Source organism: Natator depressus, chromosome 2 (assembly GCF_965152275.1).
Source record: "Natator depressus isolate rNatDep1 chromosome 2, rNatDep2.hap1, whole genome shotgun sequence".
In the NCBI taxonomy this organism is placed as follows: domain Eukaryota; kingdom Metazoa; phylum Chordata; order Testudines; family Cheloniidae; genus Natator; species Natator depressus.
In genome coordinates, this window is record NC_134235.1 from 228,063,175 (window position 1) to 228,080,192 (window position 17,018).

General features: G+C 41.9%; 1 protein-coding gene across 3 annotated transcripts in view; it reads right to left on the reverse strand.

Moving 5' to 3' along the window:
• PIP4K2A (phosphatidylinositol-5-phosphate 4-kinase type 2 alpha) overlaps positions 1 to 17,018 on the reverse strand; it is a 192,322-nt gene that overhangs the window by 12,594 nt on the left and 162,710 nt on the right. For all 3 annotated transcript variants that reach the window (XM_074946069.1, XM_074946068.1, XM_074946070.1), the window contains one exon: positions 1,257 to 1,370. In XM_074946069.1, the coding sequence (XP_074802170.1) occupies positions 1,257 to 1,370 (114 nt within the window). The remainder of the gene's footprint in view (positions 1 to 1,256; positions 1,371 to 17,018) is intronic.

The following is a 17,018-nucleotide window of genomic DNA, read 5'->3' on the forward strand; positions in this document are numbered from 1 at the left end:
ACTGTGTAAACACTATAAAAGTAACTCAGAATAGTCACTCAGAATATGACTAAGACTGACCTTCTAAAGTCTGCCATCATATTTAAAATCTAGTAAATGAAAGCTATGTAGCAGACCACACTCAGTCCATATTTTGGAGATAAAACAGCTACTGTATTCATTGCATTTCTTTACATCTTGTGTGCAAAATTTAGTCAGTGAAAATGTTACATTCTTAAAGAAAGGCTCAAGAATTTAAGTCTAAAATTTGACCTATCCTAAAGATGCTAAAAATTGGAGGACAAATCCTTTGGATTAATATATTTTATAGAAAATTATATATACACATGACTATAGGAATGTGCATGAATTATATTAAAATCTACCACCCCATTGATGAGAAATTAACCTCCAGACCATTCTGTAAATGTTACACAAAAAATATTCTGTGCTGCTTTGCAACAGCTTTTAACTGATATTAGCACAGCTCTGGGATTTGTGTTTATCAGACAATTACGTCAATGTTCAAAAAAAGGTCAATATAAAAAGCTGAAGGCCCTGTTAAACCTGAGTTATCAGTTCTATTCTAAAGATGGGGAAATACCTCTTAACTTTATTTGCTGAATAGATAGCTATGATAAAATTATTTTACTCTGAGCCAAATCAGTATTTTAAGAATTAGGATTAAAAAAATAGCACAAACCAGTATTTTTGTATTGAATGTTGACTATGTGTTCAATATAACCGAAGCACACAGTATTAGAATAATGAAAGGAAGTGTATACAAATACCTAAGGTACTCATACTACTGTAATTAGGATGGTATAAAACTACATGATTGACAGATAAACAGAACAACAGGGAATAAGCACAGGAATGGGAGTTGGGAGACCTGCGTTCTCTGCCGCTGACTCAATGTATGGCCTTGGGTAAGCCACAACTTCTCTGTGACTCAAGTTTCCCCATCTGTAAAATATAACTAACAATACTGAGCTCACTCCATGTGCTATTATGCCTGTAAAGCATTTTAAGTACAAGCACATCATCAGGACATGGGCAATGTATGACAACCATCTATGGCAGAAGGGATCTTTATTAAGTGATCGCTCGTGAAAGCTTAGATTGTGTTTCATTTAAAGAAGTCTGTGCTGACAAGTTTATTTTTATCTAATTCATTTATGATTTATGAACTACAAAATTTTTTTACACAGCTGTACATATGACTTGCTGCACAGTGTGGTATAATTATATAAAAATTGAGCAGATTACATTCTTACCTCCACATCCTTTTTGAGCTTTTCAAGGAACACCTTTTTGTTGTTTTCATCAATATAAATCTTTTGGCCATCATTAATAAAATCATTGTCTTTGAATGTTGGCAGCTCTTTGGCCTAAAACAAATGCAAAACCCAAAACCAATTAATAAGAACCAGAACACAAATATGAGTACATTGAAATTGCTTCTTAAATCTGGATCCATAGAAAAAGGTTGCTCAGATCACAGCAGGACTGAATATACACAGCACCCCAAATGCAAGATGTCACTAATGACCAAAAGAGGGCACTAGTGAGCTATGACAATTGAAAGCACTGACACATCAAATGCAGATATGTAAAGCTTCATTCAGTGTAATCAAATACACCTGCATCATATTCACTTGTTCACGAATTGAACAGAATTCTAATTTGCTTTCACAATTCACCAATGTTTAGCTAATTACTGAACTCACTCTCAGTAAATTTAACTATGAAGGAACTATTATCCATCCAGTGGAACAGCTTCAATGGGAGAGGGAGCCCCCCATCAGAATTCCATTACCCAAGTGGTTCGAGCACTCTCCTGATAGGTGTCGGAGACCCCTGTTCAAAACCTCTCTTCCCCTTCAGGCAGAGGGGGGAACTGAACCCAACTCTTCCATATCCCAGGTGAGTGCACTAACAACTAGTCTAAATATTATAAGGTGGGCAGTGGGAACAGCAGCACCACCTCCTTCTCCGATCACATTTTGAATCAGACCCAATCTAACAGGTAGCCCCGAGTGTGCCTAGTTGATTGGGCACCCTTCTACTTATCTTTCCCCAGTTTGTGGTCTGCCCTGGTGCTTAGAAGAGAAGTAGCTGTTTGGACAGTGGAGTGAGGCAGCAACGTGCATGCCCAGAGGCTGAAGCTTAGACACCAAGAAAAAACTTTTACTGAGAAAATTTAGGCACTGAGTGAGTTTAGGCATCTATAGGGTTAGGAGTCAGCCTAGCATGAGTTTTGTGGATTGTACTGGTGCCTAAAACAGTAACTTAGGCACCTAAGTCTGGCATTTAGGTTCCTAAGCAACTTTGTGGATCTGAGCCTTTGTGACTAACTTCAGTAGAGCCAAGATTTCACCCCCAGTCTGCAAGTCTTTCTAGTGGGAGTAAATAATGGGGGGGGGAGAACACCCCCCAATTTCCTAAAAAGCAAATAGAACCCTGCCCCCAATAATTAACAACGGCCTACTGGAATGTTTCCTGTAGCTTCAAGAAAAATATGCCAACACATTGCTTATAAACCTTATTGAATACAGTACTTTCCAATGTACCACTTTATTTTGTTCTTCATAAACCCAAGAAGGAAAAGGTGACCTTGAGGTTCTTTTCCTCTATTCCCCCCCTCCCACAGATACACAAAAAGGAAAGGATTCAAAGGGACAGTGTCATAGGCCCCAAAATTTAACCTACACACATTTTTATATACCCCTCTAATACTGAAAAACTCTTTTGCCTCCAAACAAAAGAGAGGATGGGATGCTGATTCCACAATAGCAACAAACTCCTTTCCTTGGGTTTGTTCATGTGGATTGTGTGTTATTCACCCTGGTGTGAATTACATAGTTGCCCTTGTACAGAAAATGACTCCCCCTTTCTGCATACCAAGAGTATATTAAAAAAACCAAAGATTTTATATAGAGATAGGCCCAAACTGAACCCTTAGATCCCAACAACTGTGAACTTTGGGAAAGTTGAGCTTTGAACTTGGCAGCCTTTGGATACATTGCTTTCTGCCTTGTTAAAATGTCCTATAACTTTGTTCTAAGCGTCCCTCCCATTTTGTTTGGTTTTTTAAAAAAAAAAAGACATCTGAGAAGGAATTATAGGTTCCCATCCATCCATACCAGATTTCAGAGAGGAAAAATTCAGTCTGACGCACTCTGGTGTTTAACCCAAAGGCGTTAGGGTAGTATCTGGAAGGTTTCTTAGAAGCAAATAGTGGGTTGCTGTTTACTATAATGTGACAGCATACATCAATTATCTCCTTGGCCAGCTTGGATAACTAGTTTGGGATGGAAAAGAAGAAGAAGAAAAAGCAGATAAAATATTCAGGACTAGCAGCTGTAAAGCTTATTGTTCTCCATCTAGGAAATTATCGCATAACTCTGTAGGCTGACTTGGCAGATGGGGATGGAGGGACGCTGCCAAAGCCAGAAGGATCCAGTGAGTGGGATGTTTAAGACTGGAGGAAGGAGACTGATATAGAATTAGATGAAGACTTGAGACAAAGCAATGAAAAAATAAAAGCAACCAAACTCCCTTTCCTTCTAGCACAGAAGTCACTATAATCCTGATTTTAGAATATTGTTATATTTAGAAAGCCATAGCTAATTTAGAACGACACTTTTAACAAACAGGGACTATTAACACATTAAATAAATGCTACGGAAGCAGAGGAAGGATGGCCTTACAGTTAAGACCAAACTCAGTTCTGTGCTGTGCCACAGACTTCCTGAATGACACTGGGGGAGTCATTTAGGCCTTGTCTTGATGAGTTAAAAGGGGTGGGTCTTTCACTCAAGTTAGCATACCATGACAGACAAGCCCTCAGAATGCTTATTTAAATACAGGCTAAAACATTTGAAGGCATATTAGCTATCCATGTCGTAGCCTAGGCATCCCTCCCCCTACTACAACACTGCCAATTCAATCATGTTTAAAGACATATTGGCTAACACAAATGAAAAACATATCCTTTTAGCCTTCAATACAAAGCCTTATGGGGAGATTTTCAAAGGCACATAGTGCAGGGAACAGTCCAACTCCCAGAGACTTTCAGTGGGAGTTGGGTATCTAACTTCTCTTTGTGCCTTTGAACGTCTCTCCTTAACCATTCTGTGCCTCAGTTCCCATCTTTAAATGTGGGATAAGAACACTTCCCTACCTTACAGGGTTGCTGTTAAATCATTAATGCTTGTGAAGCACTGAGATGCTATGGTGATGAAAGCCATATAAATAACTAAATTCATAGATTAAACACCAAGTAAAACTATAAATGAGGTATTTAAAAAATAAGCAACCCCCCCCCCCAAACCCCAACAATGGCTAGGAAGACGAATAGCTGAGCACAATTTATAGGCACTTCAAATAAACCTGGAACAAATATATTTCATGCCAGTTGTCACATTCACCATGTATATGGTTTCTCTTGCCTGAACACTTAATTTCCTGTTCTTGGTATTTTTAAACCATAAGCTTTTTTAGCTGGGCCATGTCTTCCTATAGGTTTGTACAGAACTTGGCAAGATGGGGTACTGTTTTAATACAAAATTAGTATTAACCACCATTACCCCATCGACAAAGTTACTGAATTAATGTCCGTGAAAGTGATGGGTCATTACAGATTTAGGAATTTAAACAAAACAGATTAATTACTGGAATGGGGTTTTAACTGTTATTTAAAAACCTATACTGTATGAAGTGATAGGCAAAGATTTAGGGACATGTGTATTCTACCAGTGCACAAGGGCAATTGAAGTGGGTACCATTTAGACATGGGAAAAAGCACCTCCTCCTTTCATGTGACCATTTAAAACTCTATTCACGTGAAAAATTACAGAGACTTTGCTTTAGTGAAATAATTGACAATTTTTGATGAAGTCTCAAATATTTCCAGTGAAGAAAAATCCTTGGTAGAGAAAGAACCACTGATACTGTAATTCATTATAATGAACATTCACTATCATTAAAGAACTAAATATTTGAAAAGCTGCACAGGAGATGAACACAACTACTCCTACTTAATTAATAATGGATTTCACTCTGAGCCTTTGCTCTCATTTTAATCCTCTGTTTAAGAGTGCAAGAAGAGCATAGTGGATTTTACAAATAAATGTATGTGTTTCTAAAAGGCACATACTCATCCTTTTCACAATTCAAGTTGAATTTCTAAAGCCTTCGTTACATTTTCAGCAAAAACCTAAGGTTTTATCATGAGTGGGTCATTGTGGCACAGGGTTTCTCAGTGCAAAGGATAAAAAGCTTTTCCTGGCTAATCTTCACCTTTTCAGGAATATTAATTAAGTAGGTACATTGTTTAGAAATTAAGGCTACCAAATGATTAAAAAACAACATTAATTGTGGTTAATCACGAGATTAAAAAAGTCACGATTAATCGCAGTTTTAATTGCACTGTTAAACAATAATAGAATACCATTTATTTAAATATTTTGGATGTTTTCTACATTTTTATATATATTGATTTCAGTTACAACACAGAATACAAAATGTACAGTGCTCACTTTATATTATTTTTTATTACAAATATTTGCACCATAAAAAAAATAAAAGAAATAGTATTTTTCAATTCACCTCATTCAAGTACTGTAGTGCAATCTCTATCGTGAAAGTGCAACTTAGAAATGTAGTTTTCCATAACTACACTTAAAAATAAAACAATGTAAAACTTTAGAGTCTACAGGTCCACCCAGTCCTACTTCTTGTTCAGCCAACTGCTAAGACACACAAGTTTGTTTACTTTTACAGGAGATAATGCTGCCCACTTCTTATTTACAATGTCACTTGAAAGTAAGAACAGGCGTTCGCATGGCACTGGTATAGCCGGTGTTTCAAGGTCTTTACATGCCAGATATGCTAAACATTATTATGCCCCTTCATGCTTTGACCACCATTCCAGAGAACATGCTGATTATGATCCAAAGCAGTGAGGACTGACAGACATTCATTTTCATCATCCGAGTCAGACGCCACGGACAGAAGGTTGATTTTCTTTTTTGGTGGTTTGTGTTCTGTAATTTCAGAATCGGAGTGTTGCTATTTTAAGACTTCTGGCAGATATGTTCCACACCTCGTCCCTCTCAGATTCTGGAAGGCACTTCAGATTCTTAAACCTTGGGTCGCGTGCTGTAGCTATTTTTAGAAATCTCATATTGGTACCTTCTTTGCATTTTGTCAAATCGGCAGTGGAAGTGTTCTTAAATTGAACAATATGTGCTGGGTCATCATCCGAGACTGCTATAACATGAAATATATGGCAGAATGCGGGTAAAACCATGGAGCAGGAGACATACAATTCTCCCCCAAGGAGTTCAGTCACAAATTTAATTAACGCACACTGAAATGTTAATTTATGCTGGTTTTATAGTAAACAATGTTCCTGGTCCATTTCTCATTGAAAGCTCATTAAATTTGCTGAAATTACAGAACAAAATGTAAAAAGTGAATTCTGGCCATTAACAAAACTTACCCAGATCTTTAATAAACATCATTGTGTACTGAGTAATAAAACAATTGTACAATTTTAAAATAATGACAGGTTAATTCAATACCACTTGTACTTTTATGTAACATAAGTCTCTGATTTTATAATATGCTTTCACAGTATCAATTTTAAAATACATTAGGGCCTTTTATAATATCCAGGTAAAGCTCAAGAGAAATGACTTAGCTGACCACATAATATATCAGATTTCTATTAACTATGAAAGTAGCAAATATGCAAGAAGTTTAATCTATAGTGTTTAAGATAATAGGTTTCAAATAAAATCTCTTTAATTCAGATATTAGAGGTTTTATATACCAAGATGCAAACATGTTTAGGTCTTAGAGGGCTTGATCCTGCCAAGTGATGTACATCCACAATTCCAATCAAAGGAACCAGGAACGGAAGGTGCTCTGTACTCTGCAGGATAGGGCCAAAGTGCATTTCTACTGGGAAGAGTGATTACTTAAAAATGGAATTGTGGAAACAGAGCTAAGCTGAATTTTTCATTCTCTTGCATCACCACCAATAATGAGAGCTCTGTAGGCCAAAATAGGACCTGAAGTACCCTAGTGCCACCTCATTCTCTTCAAATTATGGGCTCAGTGGTACAAGTCTAACATTGAAATATAGTAAGCAATTCTGCTTGTGATGAACACAAGGGAAAAGAATCCAATTCACACTCTTTTTAGCTGTGTGAACTGTAATGCTAAGAGGTGGAAAAAATACTGAAATCTAAATTTTGTCATTAAAGTTAAAGTTATGACTCTAAATACACATAGGAGAAGATCTACCAAATATGAAGGTACCATTTTTACATAATCACTTTTCAGACTTGAGCAATAAAAAGAAAATTAAAAGATCAGTTACTTATTTGTATAATTTTGTGCTAATAACTGCAGTATTTTTCACATGCATATGCAACAGAATTAGATAGTCAGTGCCAGAATCTGGATAATTAGTGAGTCATTTTCATTGCAATTCCTGTTTAATTTCCTAAAAAGTACATTTTCTGAGTTAAAAAAAACTATATACTTAAGGATATAAACAATGACTTGTGCCTCTTACCAACCCCAATGCTTGAGATCATTTAATTGTTTCTATATAGCCTTTTTGCATTTAATCAGAGAAAAATAATACAACATTTCCATGGTACTTTCTGAATGAACAAGAGTTTGTACCTAGGTGCAACAGGCCAAACTTTACCCTCTCTTTATTGCTGTTAAGTGTGCTGTCTGACAATTAGTTGTTGCCTTCCACTCCAAAGGGGGCTGGATTTCAATGCGCTGTATGCATATAGGGCCTCATGTTGCCCACACTTAGGCATGTGAGTAATTTTACTGACTTTGTGGATTATTCAAATGAGCAAAGTTACTCTCATGTCTAAATGTTTGCAGGATTGGGCCCATAGTTCGTCAACTGCTTTGGTTTCCAAGTTGTTATAAAGATGCCTGTTATCAGCAGATATGCATCAGCTTCATTTGCACATAATTTTCTTGTTCTATACATTAATTATAAATGTTAAGTAACTTCAGCCTTTGTTACTTTTGGCTGCTTTGCTACATTGTGTTCACTAAGGACAGAAGATTGTATCCTGAAAAAGAAATGCTGAGTATTAATTAAATATATTTTGAATGGTTTGGAGTGTCTTGGATGGGTTCTGCAGCTGGACAGAAGGGTCTGCACCAAACAATCATCATAGAGGAAAGTGGAATCATTTGGGCATTTGCCTGGGTTTTTTTCAGGCTGTTGGTTGTCTCCACCAGTTGTGAATATGGAAAGTTGAATTTAAGATCTTGTCTGGATTGCTCTGTCTAAGAGGAGGGCTTTAGCAGCTGGGATAGGAAGTCGCAAACAGGTTAGGAAGTTGGGAGGCAATGACGGGCACTGCACGGATGAGTGCACTCCTTTTCAATACTCAGTGAAGTTAATTCAGGATCAGTTCTAATGGTTAACATTTTCCTGCAAGTTGAACGTGCAGGACTGAACATAGAAGTGCCCCTGTTTTATCAATTTTTAACTGAGCTGGACACCTGGAATAAATTAAAAACCACACTTGAATCCTGATTTAACTGAGAATTATTTATTCAAGGTAACTATTAACTGAAAAGCAACCATATCATAAGAAATTTCAAAATACAGTTTACCACAAGCATACACGACATCAATTATAATTATGTGACACATCAAAAAATATTTTAGGGAGATGAGGAAAAGACTATAAGCACCAATTTTAATGGAAAGTGACTGCATGGGTGGAAGAGAAAACGTACTTCCCTTACAATAACTGGAGGTTCTTCAATATGTGTAGTCCCTATCTATATTCCACTGTGCATATGCATGTGCTCCATGCACCCAGAGGTGGAGAATTCTCACAAGCGGCGTCTGTTGGTCCTCTCACGTGCCCTTGCCCTCCTTGTGTTTCTGACCGAGGGCATAAAGGGTGGAGAGGACCAAACACCTCTCCAGTTCCTTCTCTACCACAAATCCAGTAAAGATCTGAAGCAGAGGGGAAAGAGGGCAGGTAGTAGAATACAGATAGGGACCATAAGTCTCAAAAAGCCTCCAGTTACTACAAGGTAAGTAACTTTCTCTTCTTCCATGCTGATCCCTGGGTGTATTCCAATATAGGTGACTGACAAGCCGTACTCAAGGAGGAGGAGGGTGCAGGGATGCTGACAGCAGAGCCATTTGGAGGACCATTGTCCCAAAGAATGTGTCAGCAAAGGAGTTCTGCACCTGAGCATACGGTCTCCTGAACATGTGGATGGAACTCCACATAGCTGCTCTGCAAATGTCAAGTACAGGCACTTTCTGAAGTGATGCCACTGAAGTTGCTTGTGCTCTTGTAAACTCCTGGAGGGATTCTGCGTGACTGCGCACCCACAGAAAACACCCCCACCCCCCTCGACTTTCTGTGATTCCCTACAGAAAATGGCAGGGAAGCCACTTGCGCGGGGGGGGGGGGGGGGGCGGAGGAGGGGGGCATGGGCGACCATGGGTGCAGTTTTTTGTGGGGGACTGCCTCCTCCAAACAGAGGCAAGGCATGGGGGGCACACGGGGTTACGTGCAACTGCCCCCTCCCCATTTCTGCAAGCGCAGAGCTGCCCAACTGAAGGAGGCTGCCTATTGGCTCCGTTGACCCTGCAGCTGAATGCTGCCTTCTGGGTCCTAGTGCCAGTTGTTCTCCCCTTCTGTGTGCTGGGAGCCTTCCTGTTTTCTGTGCAACAGTGAGTGCCTGTGGTGAGGCTGGGGAAATGAGGGAAGAGGGGGTGGGGGAAAAGAGGCAGTGGGGAAGGAAGGGGGGTGGAATAGGGCAGGGGGAGGGGAATGGAGAAAAGGGGATAAGGGAATCATGGGTGGAAGTGGGAGCCCGGCACGTGGCATCCCCTTGGCAGCAGCTGGGGCTCCTCTGTTAAGCAGACCTCTTAAACCCTCACGCTGACAAGCCCTACCCTCTCCCACACCTGGAGCCCTCTGATGAGCCCCACACACCCAGACCCCAACCCCACTGATTCCCAACCAGCTGCACCTGGACCCCCATTCCATCAAGCCCCATTCCTCAAGCACCCAGACCCCCCATTGGGCCCCCTCCGAGCCCCAACCACCTTCACCTGGATCCCCTGCAGAGTCCCATTGCCCCTGCATCCAGAACTCCCCTAACGAGCCCCTGTGCAGTCAGATTTCCCACTGAGCTACTCACATGCAGCTTGCCCCACACAGAAACCTTTCAGCCAACACCTGGATCCCCCACACTAAGCCCTTCCACACTTGGATTCTGCTGGGCTGAGCCTGTACACCCACACCTGGTGCACCTGGCACAGAGCCCCAGAGTGTTTCTGGTGCAGGCCTGGCCCTTGCACTGTGTCAGGGTCAGATGCAGGTTCACAGCCGAGTCCCTGTACCAGGGGAGCTGGGGGCTTCAGGGTGATCTCCCACCTCAATGCAGCCAGCGGCCTGCACTCCCCACTGCCAGCTGGAGCCACATTTATTTATTGATAAATAAAATTTGCAGAATTTTGCAGAGTTTTAAAATATTGTGTGCATAATTTTTTGGCACAGAATTCCCTCAGGAGTATCTTGTAGAATAAGCCCTTACCCCATGAAAGGAAGAAAGATGCGACAACTGGCAAGAGAGAAGGATACAGTCTGAGCTTCATTTAGAGATAGTTTGATCTTGGACTCATTCTACTATACCGAGAAGCAGTCTATGTGATTTTCTGACTGGTATTGTACTTTGCAGTTAGAAGGAAAGAGCACCTCGTGTGTCAAGGGAATGAAATCTCGGTTTCAGAAAAACACTGGTAAGTGGACTAATTGGTTTATGGGAAATTCTGAAACTACCTTGGGGGTGAATTTTGAATGTAGTCATGAAGAGACTCTCCTTATGGAATACAGTGTATGGCAGATCCTTTATTAGTGCTCTCAACTGACCTACTCTGCTGGCTGAGGTGATGGCCACAAGGAATGCAACTTTCATCAATAGATGAGACAGGGTGCAGCTAGTGGTTTGAAGGAACACTTAGTGAGTGCTGAAAGTACAAGGTTCAAATCCAACGAGGAGTAGGCTTCTTTCTTGGTGGGAAGATTCTGATTAGGCCCTTCAAGAATCTGTTAGTCAACGGGCGAGTGAAAACTGAATAACCATCTGATGGTGGATGGTTCGCACTGATTGCTGCCAATTGGACTCATATAAAACTAAGGGATAACCCAGTCATTTTGAGAGAAAGAAGACAGTCCAAAATAAGAGGAATATCTGCTGACTCAGGAGATGTACGTTTCTGCTGTGCCCAAATGGAAAAACGTTTCCACCTGGCTGAATAGCATTTCCTAGCAGACTCTTTTATGCTATTATTAAGAATGCTTTGTATGTCCTCAGAGCAGGAGCCTTCTAGGGTTGATGTCTATCCAAAAACTAAGCCAGAAGTGTTTTGGGGTTGGGAGGCTCCATCCTGCTCTTCTGGGTCAAGATAATTGGGAAAGGACTGGGTGCTGACTGGGGGACAAGACGACATTTGCGAACCAAAACTGTCTGGGCCTACTGGGGGCAATGAGGATGATTCATGACTTGTCATGATGAATCTTCCGTAAGTCCAGAGGTAGGAAGGGAATGCCCATACATACCTGATGAGGATCCTTCCATCATATTAGAGATGTTACTCAAGAAGGAACTGTCCCTATGGTATTCATGCTTTTTTGGTTGGTGAGTATGCTGTTTAGAGCCATGCCTGAAGGTAACAAAGGTGGCATCTGGTGAAAGGGTAATGTAAGTGCATGAAGCCATGTGCCCCAGGAAGGAAAGAGAAGTTCTGACTGGAGCTTGAGAGTTGCGCATAACTTGGTCTATCAGGTCATTTTTTGTTGTGACTGAATGTAGGGTGGCACCTATGAAGTCTATAGTCTGCATCAGAGTGAGGATGCAGTCTATAGTCTGCATCAGAGTGAGGATAGACTTTTCCAAGTTCACACTGACACACAGAGGAAAGTAGCTGAAGCATTAGTGAGGTCGACACGTATGCTTCTTAATGTGTCGTTGCAATGAGAAGCCACTTGTTGAGATAGGGGAAGACGGTGAAGCCATTCCGCCTGAAATGAGCTGCTACTACCAGAAGGACCTTGGTAAAGACCCTGGGCAAGGCCAACTGGGAGCACCCTGTATTCGAAGTGGCCATGAATCTGAGAAAATGCCTGTGGGAGGGGTGAATATCCATGAAAGTAAGCGTGCTTCATATCGAGAGCTGTAAACCAAATGTCCTTTTCCAAGGATGGGATTACTGATGCCAGAGTGACCATGCAAAATTTTAGCCTGCAAATAGAAGTGTTGGAGATTGCAGAGATTGAGACTAGGTCTCCAATCGCCTTACTTTTTCAGGACTAGGAAGTATCTTGAGTAAAAAAATTTTCCTTGGTATTGCACAGGTACTTGCTTTATAGCTTCTCACTGGAGGATGGATTCCACTTCCTGCCTGTGAATCCCTTCAAAAAGATGGTCCCTGAAAAGGGACAGGGATGGGGTTATGGAGGAGGGAGGGAAAGAAACTCGATCACATGGCCAGATTAGATGATATCCGATACCCACTGTGGGGCATACTGAACTTCAAAATAGCACCCTGAAACCCACATATTCACCACTGTCATATAATTATGATATGTTTTGTACAAAGTATGCCTTGTAAGGTATCATTTTAAAAGTCTTGATCTGTTGAACATTAATATCCTGTTGTATTGTATATGCTATTATATGAGGACATTATGAAGCACTGCTATATGTGTTACTGAAATAATTTGTGAGGTTGAGGACGCCCACAGCCAACCTTTCAGCTGCAACAAAGGACCAGCCACACATGTGCTGATGGCCATTAAAGGGAATGCACTCTCCCAGCAGCCACCCCAGAGACCTCAGAGAGAGCACGTATGCAATGGAGACTGCTTGATCAATGGAGACTGCCTGATCCCTACATCACATCCTAGATCTTTCCAGCAAGCTGGAAGAAAATATAAGAGGAGAAATGACATTACCTGGCCTCTCTTCTCCCTTCCCTAACTCAATACTTGGAAGAATGTCTAGAAGATAAAGACTTTGAACTGGGGAAGGGTAGGCCCAGCCTATGTATTGAGGAACTGTAACCTGCCTGTACCATCTGTCAGGGTAAGACATTGTTTGATTCAACTCTTACTTAGACTACAAGTTTAGGATTTAGAATGCATGTTTACTTTTCATTTTCTTATGTAACTATCTCTGACATTTATGCTTACCATTTATAAACACTTAAAATCTATGTTTCTGTATTTAATAAATCTGTTTTATATTTTACCTAAAACAGAGTGTTTTGGTTGAAGTGCTTGGGAAATCTCAGCTCAGTTTACATAGGTTAGTGTGTGTCCACTCCACACTGGGGGCGTGGCAATCTACTTAATAAACTTGCACTGCCAAGGGAGCCTTGAATAATGTAAGTTGGTACAGTTCTGGGGCACAAGATTGGGGAGCTGGAGTGAATTGGCTGGAGCTTCTCTATTGTTGGTTCATGAGAGGCTAGGAGGTCATTCATGTAACTCAGCTGGGTGTGTCCCTGCCTGTGGATGTCGCTGTAAGTGAAGTACCTGCCAGAGGTTTGTAGCTTGACATCAGTATCAGTGTGATAAGCAACCCAGGTTGGTCGGTTTTGGAGGGCTCAGGATCCCACAGTTCAGGTTGCACCCTGGGAACCCCATCACACTGTATAGCACTTTAGTTGTGGAAACAGAGTGTAAACAATGCCTGAAGTGTATGTGGTGATCAGATAGAGATGGCACCATCACTGGTTTTCACATCTCAAACTTCTACTAAAAATATCTTTTAGCCAGGGGTTGGACTTGAGATGGGCTGAGGACATGGGAGGTGGAGAGAAATTATGCTTCTGTACACTTTGTCTCTTATGAGGAAGATCGTAAGATTGTTGGTGATAAAACTGTTGAGTCGCCAGTCTAGGTTTGTAAGGCTACCTGTGATATTTCCTCGTTGGGACAGGTGTACATATTCCCAGTGAGTGGAAGGTGGTCCTGGAGTCCTTTAAAGTATCTAACGACTCATCTGTCTTCTCACTGAAAAGATGGGTTTCACTGAAGGGCAAGTCCTCCTATTTTCGACCTCCTTGGGAAATCCCATGTAGCCATGACCCAGTGGCCATTGCCGCTGCCTTAGATGATGTATCTGATGCATCAATCACTGATTGATGTAGTTCTGGGCACCAGCTTGTCCTCTTGAATAAGAGCCTGGAAGTAAGCTCTGTCCTGCTGTGGTAGCTTGTCTACAAAGTCTGTGAATTTGAAATAGTTTAGATAGTTGTACTTCGCCAACAGCACTTGATAATTCACTATACAAAACTGAAGACAGTTAGATGTGAAGACCTTTCTTCCTAATAAAAGTCTTCCTTGTCAGAAGGAATGGATTTAGGAGACTTGTCTAGATCTCTCTCATGACAGCCAAGATGACCAGAGTTCAGCACAGGGTGGGTTGAGAGAAATTCCATTCCCTTGGCTGAAATGCTGTAGCATTTCTTTGCCCTCCTGGGGGTAAGGGCACATGTGTATGCCACTCACTCTAGCAGATTCTAGAATAGCTTCATTAACTGGAAGTGCTATTTGACTGGACCCAGTGGACTGCAGGATTGAGGGGCCTGGATCTCCTCTAGGGAGATCTGGAGTTCCTCTGGCACCCTGAGCAATACATCTTGAAGTTGTTTATGGTCGTCAGGGTGACTGGTTCATCAGGAGATGAAGACAATCTTGTCGGTACTGGCAAAACCAGTTCGTAGTCCTCCTCTTCCATGAGGTCAGGAGGAAATTCTGACAGCTCTCTCAGAGGGAAATGATGGAGTGACTCCCTAGCAGTCCCTTTATACCTGGCATAGGGGTCCCATGTTCCCCAGTATGGTCAGTAAGCAGGGTCAGGAGCGGGTTGTGGAGGTCTGCGAAACATGCTGTACCACTAGTCCTGAGATAAATATTGAGGTGGAAGTTGGTATTAAGAGGCTCGATCTCCTGTGTGGACTAACATTTCTTGGAGGCGGAGATGATGGCGGTTTGGATTCTCCTAAGAAAGAGAAAAAAAGGTCTGGATCCAATGGTGGTATGATGGTTCCGATGGAGGAAAGTTTCAGTGGTAGATGGAAGAGGGGCTAGGCTTCTGTCACAGGTAACATCCCATGGGGTGTCAAAATCTCTGTAGTGAAAGAAAGTCCTGATGATGGGGGAAACTGAGGCTCAGGAAGAGGGAGGATGTCTTCCAGTGTAGCATAAATATCTGAACTCCTGTTCATGCTGAAGGGACTGGAGGAGAGAAAATGTGTGGCTGGTGCATGAGACAGTGACGGTACCACCAACTGTTCAAATTTTGATTGTGCTGGAACCGACAGATACCCGACTTTTTGATTTGGACAGTACCAGTGGAACTGGCAGATAGAGCCCTAGTTTTATAGGCTCAAGAGTCATGGCCCTGGGACTTAGTATATCCTAAGTCCTATGGGTTGAATGAGCAGGTTTTCTTAATTAAGGCAGAGCTGTATCAGTCATTTTCAAAGCAGACTTAAAGGGAGACCTGCTTTTATGCTTGTGTGAGTGTTCTCTGCCTTCCCAATGAGACCCTGATGGGGGTTTGTGGGTATGGACTCCCTTACACCAGAGTCGGACCTTGTGGTGGGAGGTGCATGATGTATCGCTTCAGGCTGATGTACTGTGCGGGGTCCCTGGGCGTGACTCCGACTTCATGGCCTTCTCCATTAGGTGCTTTCTAAGCCACAGTGCTGATGGTTGTCACAGACCGAGAAGGAATGGGGGCAGGACACACAATTTTTGAAACCTAGAGTTCTGGGCATAGTCCAGTACCCATAACAGGGTATGTGTGGGGGGGGAGGGGGGAAGATAAGGGTAAGGGAATTCCCTAGGGCAGGGAATATAACTAGAAAAAACTGCTAAAAAGAGATGTTACTCACCCTGTGCAGTAACTGAGGTTCTTTGAGATGGAAGAAGTTGTTTGGGCCTTCGACCAAACCCTCAAAATTATTGTTTTGCTGAGGGTTATTGGGACACAGACAACTGAGGTGGAGGTGGTTGATGCCTTGGAGATCTCTGCCTCTGCCATTGTGTATCATATTGCCTCAGCTGTGTGTAGGGGGAAGATATTGTGCACTGGGAAGAACAGTATCTATCCTGTTCTCTTCTCATTGCAGGTGTATATATACCCAAAGTACGAAGGGTTGCCCGAGATTCCCTCCAGGTGTGGGGGGTCTCATCCATCTTTGTGGCGAACAGCTCAAAGGGGAGGTCCTTCATCATAGATTGCACCTCCCTGGGGAAGCCAGAGAGGTGGAACCATGATGCTTAGCGCATGACTAGAACAGTGGCGGTGGAGCAAGCAGCCATGTCTGCTGCATTTAAGGATGCCTGTAAGGCTGTTCTGGCAAGAAGACGACCCTCAGACATGATGGTTTTGAATTGTTCCCTTTTGTCTTCTGGGACGTAATCAATAAAGTCCATGAATTTAGAATAATCTGAGTGGTCATATTTAGCCACCAACGCAGCGTAATTGGAAATCCAGAATTGCAGAGTTGCTTCTGAGTAGGCCTTGTGGCCAAAAAGGTTGAGTCACTTTCATTCTTTGTCATATGGCGTGGATCAGAAACGATGTTGTTTACCATGCTGATTGACTGCATCAACATCGAGAAAGTTTGGTGCTGGGTGAGAAAATAAAAAGTCCATTCCCTTTGAGGGGACACAGTACTTTTTATCCACTCTCTTACAGGTGGGCAGTATAGTTGCCGGGGTCTGCCTTACGTCTTTGACTGGTTCCATCAGCACGTCGTTTATAGGAAGTGCTATTTTTGAAGCAGATGAGGTATGTACAATACCTAGTAGTTTATGTTGTGACTCTGGGATGCCTTCTATAGGGCTCTCTAGGGAATCTGTGATTCTCTTGAACAGCTCCTGGAAGTGTTTGAAATCAGCAGCAGCTCTGGGCACTGGAGGCATTACGGTCTC